This window comes from Notothenia coriiceps, unplaced genomic scaffold (assembly GCF_000735185.1).
Source record: "Notothenia coriiceps isolate Sejong01 unplaced genomic scaffold, NC01 NC01_scaffold00031980, whole genome shotgun sequence".
In the NCBI taxonomy this organism is placed as follows: domain Eukaryota; kingdom Metazoa; phylum Chordata; class Actinopteri; order Perciformes; family Nototheniidae; genus Notothenia; species Notothenia coriiceps.
In genome coordinates this window covers 2,501-13,671 of record NW_011364681.1, presented here as the reverse complement: position 1 = coordinate 13,671, position 11,171 = coordinate 2,501, and the positions used below count along the sequence as shown (strand labels likewise).

At 40.0% G+C, this 11,171-nt stretch overlaps 1 protein-coding gene across 1 annotated transcript in view; it reads right to left on the bottom strand.

Annotated features, from left to right (window-relative positions):
• Positions 1-1,247: 1,247 nt before the first annotated feature.
• LOC104960577 (uncharacterized) overlaps positions 1,248-11,171 on the bottom strand; it is an 11,258-nt gene continuing 1,334 nt past the window's right edge. The window contains exons 2-8 of the mRNA XM_010788651.1: positions 10,306-10,578; positions 7,688-7,915; positions 6,662-6,832; positions 5,885-6,016; positions 5,044-5,210; positions 3,551-3,817; positions 1,248-2,974 (exon numbers count right to left, since the gene is read on the bottom strand). Coding sequence (XP_010786953.1) covers positions 2,798-2,974; positions 3,551-3,817; positions 5,044-5,210; positions 5,885-6,016; positions 6,662-6,832; positions 7,688-7,915; positions 10,306-10,578 — 1,415 coding nt within the window. The 3' untranslated portion in view covers positions 1,248-2,797. The remainder of the gene's footprint in view (positions 2,975-3,550; positions 3,818-5,043; positions 5,211-5,884; positions 6,017-6,661; positions 6,833-7,687; positions 7,916-10,305; positions 10,579-11,171) is intronic.

Below are 11,171 nucleotides of genomic sequence, written 5' to 3'. Positions count from 1 at the left end.
TTAAAGGGGACCTATCATGCAAAATGCACTTTTTGATGTCTTTTATACATAAAGATGTGTCCCCGGTGTGTCAGGGAACTCACGCAGTGTCAGAAAATAAAACCCTCTCTCTTTTCCTCCGTACCCAAATCTCTAAAAACGGGGCTACAACGGAGCTGATCCAGATTTGCGTCCGATATGACGTAATATCGGAAATGTGGACCCACGGCCCTATCAGAAACGTTGCTATCAGAAACAATGCCCGACTGTTTTGGACGTAATATGGTCGGTGTTGACATTAGCATCGCTAACACTCAGAGCTAACCTGTACTGGAGAGCATGTGTGTGAAGAAGCAGGATATAAAAAGGAACTCACCTTGTGGTATAACCAGCAAGAGAGAAAGCCTTTGAGCTCCATACTGTTTCAGAAATAATCCTTGATAATCCATGATATGGCGTTTCATCACGGCAGTATTTAGTTTAGAAAGTAGCTGCCGGGTCCCGCATGAGCTCAGCCCCCTCCTTTTTTTTATCAATTCTCTTTTTTTTTTTAAAGCTTTATACCCAAAATCAGCACTTTTGAAACAGGAAGTGAAATAGAGGGATATGAGGCATGGCTAGAATGGGTGATGTGTTTGGTATTTTGAGCAAAACACTTCATAGACATGTTTTTTATATATTTGTATACATCTGAGACCTATGCTAAAAATAGCATGAAAGGTGCACTTTAATGTTAACTTTACTGTCATTCCGTTTGTAGAAACGTTGTTTGTGTGTTGGTATTACTGATGATACGCATTGTCAATATAGTCTAAGAGATTATAGAAAAAATATACAAATATAATAGTTTGTTGAATTTCATTAAAGGTAGGGTAGGTAAGAATGGAGAAACCAGGTAGAGTAATTTGAAAGTACACAACCGGAACAAATCTGCCCCTTCCTTCAGACTTCCTTACAGAGCCCCTCCTCCAACACACACGAACGTGCACATGACCAATGGAGATAAGTTTGTGAACGAGATGGAAGGCTGACAGGCAGGTAGGCCATCCAGTTATCTGCCGCGGGCCGAGGCATTCCATGGAATATCAAAAAAATAAGTGAATTACCTACCCTACCTTAAAGTTTAAGGCTATCAAATTTGAATTGGTCATTTCAAGTCAGACATTGGACGCTACAATTATAAACTCAAAGTGTCTGTTCCACGCAGCAGCAAGTCAGGGTCCTCTCATTGCACGCATACAATATCTGAGTTCTCAGGAAACTACTTGGCCAAGCTTAGGAAAATACCTTTATTTGGGTTTAAATTGGTACCCATGTTACGTTGTTGGTTACACTTCATACAAGACTTAAGTTAACAATGTAAATAACCTGAATGTGTTACTAGCCAAATAAATAAATCCCATGTACTTCACTGGTTCTAAATGTACTTTATTGACTAGATTTCATGTTTTGCAGCATGCAACTAGATATACTCTGTACAAATCATCACACAAACAGTGAATATGTCAACTTGTTGGACACAGTTCTGGCCCAAAATGTCCCACACAATTGGGAGAAAGTTGTTCTCCCCATCAGCTTTCATCTCTTTAACAAACATATCTCTAATGTATAACAGATCAGTACAACTGGACAGACATCAGTACAAAACACAACAGGCAGGGTACGTACATTGAGCCGTGGTTTACAGAATATTAAAAGGTTACAGATGGAGACATGACAGGAGGTAATGTACAGACAAATATCACAAAGTACCACCGAGGTATAGGTCAACATGTATGTTGTTAGTGTAGGGATGGGTCAATATTGTGCATGTTTCATGTGTTGCCTGCCTACAGTATGTGATGGAGCAAACACACACTTGTGCCCTTATTGAAATGCCATAGCCAGTCTGTGTAGCAGTGAAGGCAGTCTCAGTGCTTCATATCTTAATCATGATCCCTGCCAAACAGTTTCTCTTTGCCTCTTCTTTAGGTTAGGACAAAACTAATCAAATATTTGCGTTGTTGTTGTTAGGAATTCCGTGTGCACAGATTCTAAATTCACAAAACTCACTTATGTTTAAGGGTTTTGTCAGCTCAAATGTCTTTCTTTGAATAGAGATAGAAAGAAACTGACAGCCAAAAAAGGCAGAGAAAGAGGACAGAAAGAAAGATCAAAAGTGATGGATGAAGCAAGGAAGTGAATGCCAATACAATAAACAGGATGAAATGTAATAAGGAAGAGAAGGAGAGAGGAGGGGAATGGAGAAGGAGAGGGTATGAGGTTAGAGGAGGACATCCCGAAAGGAAAGGTTGGGAGGAAAGGAGCTCGTAGCAAAGGACCATATGAGGAGAAGAGTGAAACAAGAAAGGAAGAACATAAGGAAGAAGAAATAACACTTGAAGAAAAAGAAAAAAAGAATGATTGGCTCTGAAGTCTTAAAGTGCCGAGGAGATGTACACACATGCACACACACACACTGACCCAAGCTTAAGCTAGCAATGGTCTGCGAGAGTGGTTATCCTTTTGCTGAACTCACAATCACACACATACAGTACACACTCACACAAACACACACTCAAACAAACTGTTCACATGGTGTTCAGGACACTCCCGTTGGGATGGGCTGTCATCGCCATGGTTGCTTTCCGAGTTAGGACAGAAAACACACTCACATACACCAGTGTCCACCAAGCACACCACAAATATAGTCCTAAGATAACACACACTGGCAAATATGCATGTTTGTACACTTGTTATATGTTCTGTGTGTGTCCAAAATGATTTCTCTCTCTATCTCCCCATTCGCAGTCAGTCTCAGTGTCTCTCTGTCTCTCTCTCAGTTGGTCCTCCTGTGTTTCTGATGCCAGAGTGCAGTTGGTAAGTTCTGGCAGCCCTGGTACTCTCGCCGCATCTCGCCATCCGTCAGAGGCGGCGTGGCATTGCAGGGGGCGCCGGCCAGCGTCACATTCAATAGACCAGCCCATAGCTCCAGGAGGCGAGACATCCCAGGACCCTGAGGACAACAATCAGTGATTAGAGGTTTATAAGAAAAAAAAGTCAAATTAAAAGAAACCTTTACATGTGTTAAAGGTCCCCTATTATACTGTTCTTCATCAATATATTATAGGTCTCAGATATATACAAAATATGTCTCTGAAGTGTTTGACTCCAAACACCAAACAGATCATTGCAGCATCCCATAATCCCCTCTGTTTCAGCCCTGTTTCAAAAGTGCTGATTCTCTGTCTGTTACTTTAGATGAAAATAAGGAGCCCCTCCCCACGCCCCTCTGAGAGATGTTTGGTTAAAAAGAACACAATGGTGCTCTAGGAGGAGATTGAGGTGATAAGGTGTGGGTTGGTGATTGGCTAGTGATTACACAAGCCAAAAAATCGTTATGACATCATAAAGTGGCCAAAATCCGATCAGCTCATTTTCAGACAGGTTTTTATATAAATGGATCAGGACAAAAAGTGAGAGAATCTTTTTTCCTGAAACTTTCAGAATCTCTTTACACAGAGGGAACACATGTTGATGTATAAAAGACATGAACAAGTGGATTTTGCATAATAGGTGACCTTTAAATTACCTTCCCCAGTTGGTCCAGCAGGCAGCTCGCAGGGTTGATGTAGGACCAGCTGCTCTCCTCCCAGCCAGGGTTCATCCTCTGGTGGCTGTGGGTCTGCCGTGCCTGGCTCTGGATCAAAACCACGTTGAGATGTTTCTGGGACCCTCGCAGCCTCTTGGACAGAACGCCGCTGTAGCTCTGGTCCACAAACAGCAGAACACGAGTCGCCCTGCAGCCCGCCAGGTCTGCCAGCAGCTCGTTGACGGAGTATCGCTCCTTCAGGTCAGCCTGGAGATAGAAAGGGAGGAGAAGACGTGAAAGGATGTACAAATGAGGAAGGTAAATCTGATTATTTATCATTGTGTCAATGTTGGAAAATAGGATTTATCAGGTGAAATATCAGGGACATACACCAAAGAATGGGAAAGGCCTATGTCAGCATTAATAACTCAAATGTATATTATTTGAAAAATAAATAAAATACCAAACAGATCATGCATTTTAGCCATGCCTCATTTTGCCTCACTCCAGCTCTGTCTTTGCATGAGCTGGAGCTGACCCCCCCCCCCGAGGCACAAGCGTCATGTTACTATGCTGTTGCCATGCTGTTGCTATGCTGTTGCCATGGCACGGCAACCTCTCATTCCCCTGATAGGTGGAGAGTTGACCATACAGGCGGAGTGCACCTCTGTGACATCATAGAGGTGCAAATCAGAATCCACATGTATCAAATCCGTTGCAGCCCTGTTTTTAGAGATTTGGGTTTGGAGGAAAAGAGAGAGGGTTGTATTTTCTGACACTTGGTGAGTTCCCTGGAACACCGGGGACACATATTCATGTATAAAAGACGTACAAATGTGCATTTTGCATGATAGGTCCCCTTTAAGAATCCTTTTTGCAAGCATGTATTTTAACATCCATAATCGCAACCTGCTGGATCCATAATGACTGTGTCACAATTGTTTTGTAATAACTGCCAGTTGAGCTAATTTCCTCATTTTGAAAAACAACAACAGAAATACTGTTTTCTGGGTGGCCCTCTCTTTTGGTCTGTATGTGTTTCTTGGCTAAGGAGGAAAAGTTGGTGTCAATAGAATCAAAAGTGCAATGGAATAGACTTCAAGAATGATGTATGTGTGACTTTAACAAAAATGTAAATACGTAAACATTAGATGTGTTTGTCGAATCATAAAGCGACTCAAATTAATACAAAAGAAAAAACATTTTCCGTCACTTTTTCCACATTGTTTCCGGTTGTTTTTGGACAGAGCTCTTTGATTACATCATCTTTTTGTGTGCTTTTCTTCTGCAATGGTGTTATGGTACCCATTGGGGAAATGATCTCTATTAACCAAAGTAGCCTAAAAGTTGCATAATGTAAGTTTATGGAAACAAGCATTAACTAGAATTTCCATTCGCTGATGACATTAACTAAATGTTCTCTTTTTTCTTAAACCCCTTCATTATCAGTGCTTTAAGTAAGTAAGTTAAGTAAGTGTTTTCTTTTCCCTTACAATGCCGTTGAGGTTGGCGTCCCACAGCAGCATGGTGCCATCGTTGCGTGTTGGAGAGTTCAGGTACAGAACCAGTGTGTCGGCGCAGTGCTGCTTCCTGCAGACGTACGACACGTGGTTACGAATCACTGCCTTCTCCGTTGCAGAGTACACACCCTCTAAATCCTCTGTGGGGGGGTGAGAGGGGGGGAAAGTGTGAGGCATGTTTTAGAGATGGTGAGTTGAAATAATTAAAATATTTTGGGGAGCTTTGCTGTTTAGGAGCCAAACAGAGAAGTGAATTTCTTAAGCCATTTCCCCTAAAAAAAATAAGGGGAAACCAAAAGTATAAGATCTTTCTCTGGCATTTAGACTATAAATAAAAGACATAGTGGCTTTAATGGTCGGTTTTCAAAAATAATCAGGCAGCATGTCAACATTTTTGTAAATTCATTTTGAAATGCTCTGTGGAAGTGACAGAGAAGGACTAAGAGGGTCATTAATATAAAATGAAGCTTAATGGTTTGAACAAGACTATCTTACTTACTAACTACTATCGAAATCAATAATTTGACATAATGTATGGATTTAAAATGATGTCATTGTTTCCAAAACATGTTTACTTGTTATGTTTGGCGATCAGAACTGCATCCATAGCAAGGGTCTACTCTAAATAATTAATAGACCATAAAATGCCTCAATTAAGCTATCCAGTTTTCCGTAGAGCGTATGTAATAAAAGAAGTGGGCTATTACTTAGGTTTATAGGAACAAATTGTTGCCACGTTTGACAGAGAATAAGTTGTTTCAAGTAGAATTGAAAGAATAATTGTTGTATTGTTCATAGAGCAACTCTGTCTTACCAGTAAAGTGTCCGCTGCTGGCAAAGAAGGTCTTTATATGTTCTTTGTGGAAGCCGTTGTTCTGCAGCATTCTGTAAAACCTCTGAAGATTTTGGACATGATGCTGGAACGTCATCTGCTGCTGCCAGCCGCCTGCAGCGCACCAATGTACACAGTTGATTTTGATTAGCCAAAATGTCACTATTACAATCCAAGAGTTTAATTCTTACCATTAGTTCTTGCACCTTAAACTCTTACGTGGGTTCTTAAACAACCTGCAAAACAGTATTTCTCTATGGTTATGGCATTATAGAAGATATTCAAGTGGAAACAGACATTTCTTCCTCCATTTCCAAGTAGTATTATCATTGGTGAGGCTTTGGCGAACACACTTTTTGTTTTCCTCAAAGCCTAGCAGCACCCAACAACACTGACAGGTCACACTGCGGGATAGTAACTGAAAAAAAACAAACACATGTACTGTTCGGTACCTGGACAACAGTTATTGGGAAAACAAAAGCCCTATCCTCTTTCTGTTTTGGTTGCTTAATGGTCCGTTGTGCCGTAAACCAAGATTTCTTGGCGGGTCCAGTGGAGATTGAGGGCATGTTTGCTGAGATGTTCAGGTGTCTCAGGCTGTCAAACTGCTAGTCTTTCCTCTTCAGTCAGCAATACATTGACTTTAGACATTGAGACATGATACATCTCCTGATAAAACTTCAATGATTGTATCTTATGTCCATCTGTTTGGTGAAATTTGGTATGAAAAATGTGAATCTAAAAAAACAACTGTCCTACCTGAGATGAGCACAGCGTGGTCACAGGTCTGGTAGAGTCGACAGGAGAGGTGTGTGGCCAATGGCTGCTGGTGGCAGCGTCTGGTGTTTTTATTTAGCTCACAGCTGGAGACAGGCAAACTGGGAGAGCCCATTGGCAGCGGCTGAGGGCACCTTGCAAACTCTGCATGGTCTGATGGAGTAAAGGGCAAGTCAGAAAGTGCACAGGTTCATGTCTTAAGTACAACTTCTAAATAAAGCATGCCTCCGTGATAAAAAATTAAACACATCATCTGCCATCAGGTCCAATCAAACTTACTGTGCTAGTTTACTCAGTGGGTTTAATTGGGCACAATCAACAACTTAAGGAAAACTTAATCCTAACCACATATTTGTTGTTTGCCAAGGTGGGGTTGTGGTTTTATCCTAAGGATTGTCTGTGTTTTCCATAACTGCATGATACCGTTTTCCCAGCCGTTTTTCTCACGAGGTCCAGGTTTCTGGCAGAGGCGGAAGGTGTGGGTGGTCTTGGCACAGAATGAGAATTATTCTGCATTTCACTCAGAAAACCTCCTACCAGGAAAAGTGCAGAAGCGTGCCACCCAACATTTAAAATCAGGTGGAACTTTACAACCTGAATTTCACCAAGACTATTGATATCAAATGTGTATGTTTTCTTCAAATTCAATACAAAATACTTACTGACATATTTCAAACAAATGTTCGGTCACTTATTTCACAATATTAGGTGGATTGCCAAGACGTTGGCACTGATATCAAAGGTCTCCAGCAATTTGATTAGTTACTTACAGTAACTGTCTTGACCTGGGATTTGACTTGCAAAGACTTAGCTAGTGGTGACTTGCTAAAACAATGAATTGGTCCCACATCTGGGTAGAGACCCAGGATGAACTTAGCCTGGTTTAGGGAAACTCCTTAAATGAAATAAGAGAAGTATAACTTCCTATATCTTTAATACTTAAAGGAGTTGGCTGGATTTTGTTCGGACCTGCTGAACCCTGAAAAAAAGGAATGATTTAAAACTTACCAACACATCTGAGTCTCTGCGTTCGGTTGCTGTCTCCAACTCCGACAACCAGTGGGAGGAAGTGGACTTCACAGAGCCTTCCCCCACTGGTAGTAATTGTACTACCACGCATTGCACCACCTGCCAGCCGACCGTGTCCGTTACCCATGAGCCTCTCTGGCCCTGCTTGCCAACGCTTCAGCTGGTTCTGACAGCGACCCTTCAAAGCCAGAGTCAAACACTCCTCACCTGAAGACACAGAGAATGAAAGAACACAAGATGAGTCAACATATTCTCCAGCATTTGGAAATAAGATCAGTGGGCTGTAATGGTCAGCTTGGCCTCCCCTCAAAAAAATGTTGAATTGTATTTGTAAAAGTGAGATTGTAATTAAACCTTACGAATCGAATGTTTGTTATAGGTGTAAGCATATGTATGTAAAGCTAAACTGATTCTTAACTGTCCTGATCACACACTTAAAGGTGCTGATTATTTTCCAAAAAATGGATAGGAGAGCGTTGAGAACCTACGTACAGTGTATACTAACTACACCTACAGCATACATATATTGCCAATGGTGAGTGAAAAAAAATCTAATTTTTAGAAGCTGTGTGTTGATGCATGTGTTGATGGTTTACTGTTTCTGTTGCATTTGCATGTGTACTTTCTTTGCGTGTGTAACTATATTAGATTAGTCTATTATAACTTGTTTGGCTTCATAATAGGCCTATTATGTTGCATTCTTTAAGTGTACAAAAGCAGTTTCAGATGTGTCAGATTGTGCACCTGGCCAATACTTTATGTGACCATGAGCCTACTAAACTATTTAAGTAGTATTTACGGTATTGTTACTTTCTCTGCATTTTAATGGTATCGTTAAACTTTTTAATGTCTAATGTTTGTGGGTTGCCTTTCCTATGGTGCTGGCGTATGCATTTCACTCATTTTTCCTATACTAGTCATAGGCTAGGGTTATTGCAGAAAGTTTATCCTTGCATGCAGATCGGATGAGGCATAAATCTGCAACTATGCCTAATTGTGTTCATAACATAAAATCACAATAGCAATGTTTAAAAGAGAGATTGAACCTTTGTATATTTGCAACCGCTCAAAATGCAGCTCAATTTTCTTTTATGTCATCCACCATTTTCTCTTCTCATCGTGTGCTTCCCAACACTTTTTTTTCACCCTTCCCTTTTTTTTCTTTTTTGCTGTCACCACCAGGTTAAATGGGGTCAAAATTAAGTTTCGCTCTAAAATACTTTGGTCCAAAACCATCTACAGGGCGCATCAGGAGGCCCAGTGCTGTGTTTGTATGAATAATTGACAGGTGTGTGGTCATATAAAACCGGGCCAAATTTACCTCAACATCTGGCCCTAACCTCTCTCACAGCGGGGGTCAACAACTTGCACTCTCAAGCATGTTACTTTCACAGGAATTGAGAGGACTACAGAATACATCTCCCTGTGCCCTATTTCTACACTTCTTTTACTGTTTTTACTCTCACTTTGGCCTTTTATCCACCGTGATGCGGTTGTTTACCGCCACCAATAGTAGACCTTTTTAAGACATTGATGTTTTAAAAATATGTGTCATGGAACATCTGCCCAACTCCTCCTGAAATTCTCTGTGATCACTGAGCATCTTTGTTTTTCCCAATACATAGATGTATTAAGACTACAAATGATATATGACAATGTTAAAAAGTATATAGGGCATGAAATATGGATTTACCCCCATATTAAGTGATGAGTAGAGTTAGGAGAAGCTTTCAGACAAACATTTAATACAATTTGATTATTATTTCTGGCAATTTACTTTTGCATAATTGTATAGCTAAACAAAAGCTATGAATTATCCTTAATCTTAACCAAATGTTACACCTCATGATATCTTTATGTTGTAAGTCCTAAATCAGAGCATGAAGTGAATGGTGTTGCTGTGGGTTAAAAGTGATGAAGCTGCAGAAAAGTATCCTGCATCGCACAATGAGCTATAAATGGAGCTTTCAGAGGGTTAGACCATGCACATCCAAATGTAACTTTCTCTTCTGCTTCAGTTAATGGCAGAACTTTACACGCCATACCCTAAATACGCTCAGAGATGCGTGCACATTTGGTGCATGGATTCAAATTGAACAACGAAGTCAAATTGAAAGACTAATGCTACTAATAATAACAACTCACTTATGACAGAATTTGTGAAATATTAAATTGTATCATCTGAACAAAATATAGTTTAATCGTTTTTTTATGAATAATATCAATTGTAATGGGACCAAGAATAGATCCCTGCGGCACCCCGTTAGTGATTATAATTGCTAATACTTTTACTTATGAGATGAATCTGCTATTACCATCATCACTAGAACAAAACCACTGCTTTCATTACTATCACTGCGACTAGGCTATTACTACTACTAGAATTATGAATGCTACAGGTTCAAAGATTCCCTTGCATCTAACAGGTCTTGAAAATGTATACCAGAAAACAATTTGTAAGCATTGTAATCTTTTAAATACAATATGCGGAAAAAAATAATTGACTAACAAAGAAATTGACTTGCAAGTAATGAATGATTTAAACAAAGTTAACAACGGCTAACCACTTTATTTCTTTATGTGTACAAAAGACTCACCCAGGTAAATTCCATCCAGGTGGGAGCATCTCTTCTTTGTCACATTTACATCCACGTAGAAGAGGACCACTGGGTGTCCAAAGTTCTCCCCTGGGCTTGGATCCAGCACCAGCACGGCATCATGGGCTGTGGAGCCGGGGAAAAGGTGCTGTCGCCTGTGGATTCCTTCCCGTCCATTCAGAGCCTGGCTGACACTGAATCCTCCCCGGGGCTTGTAGCTCATCGAGCCACCTGAGGAGTCCGGCAGGATGGCAAAAACTTTGTCTGAGTTACCTGGAGGGTTTTGATAAAAAATAGACTGTTACTAGGAGAGTCAACTATACAAAGCTAATGCTGCATTTGAAAGAGATACTAGAACATTAAAGAGGACATATTATGCTCAATGTTAGGGTCATAGTTTATGGGTTTCTACTAGAGAGTGTTAACATCTTCAAAGAAAACCTGTAGTCTTTTGCATAAGTTACAAAACATATTATGGTCTGGTCATTCTAAAGTTAGAAGGATAACAGAGCAATGTTTATGTTAACAGTAAATGTTGCACACATTTTTCATTTGACTTGTAATATTTATTTTTGAATTAAGTTAATTTGTCAAATGTTATATTACATCCATTAAAACAATTCATTTTTGCACATGATGTCTCATTCACTCTCTTGTTAGTGTTCTCTCCAACATGAACTTTGATGTTGGTTATCCATGTATCAATCAAATATTTTTTAACTAACAATTGTTAACGGTCCAATACCATGGATTTTCTTCACATCTTGACTTTTTTTTATCACTTAAAAATGTACATCAACTGTTTGTAACCTGTATTTTATCTCCTATTAAACCCTCACTCAGCATTAAAAAAACGTTTTTGCTCT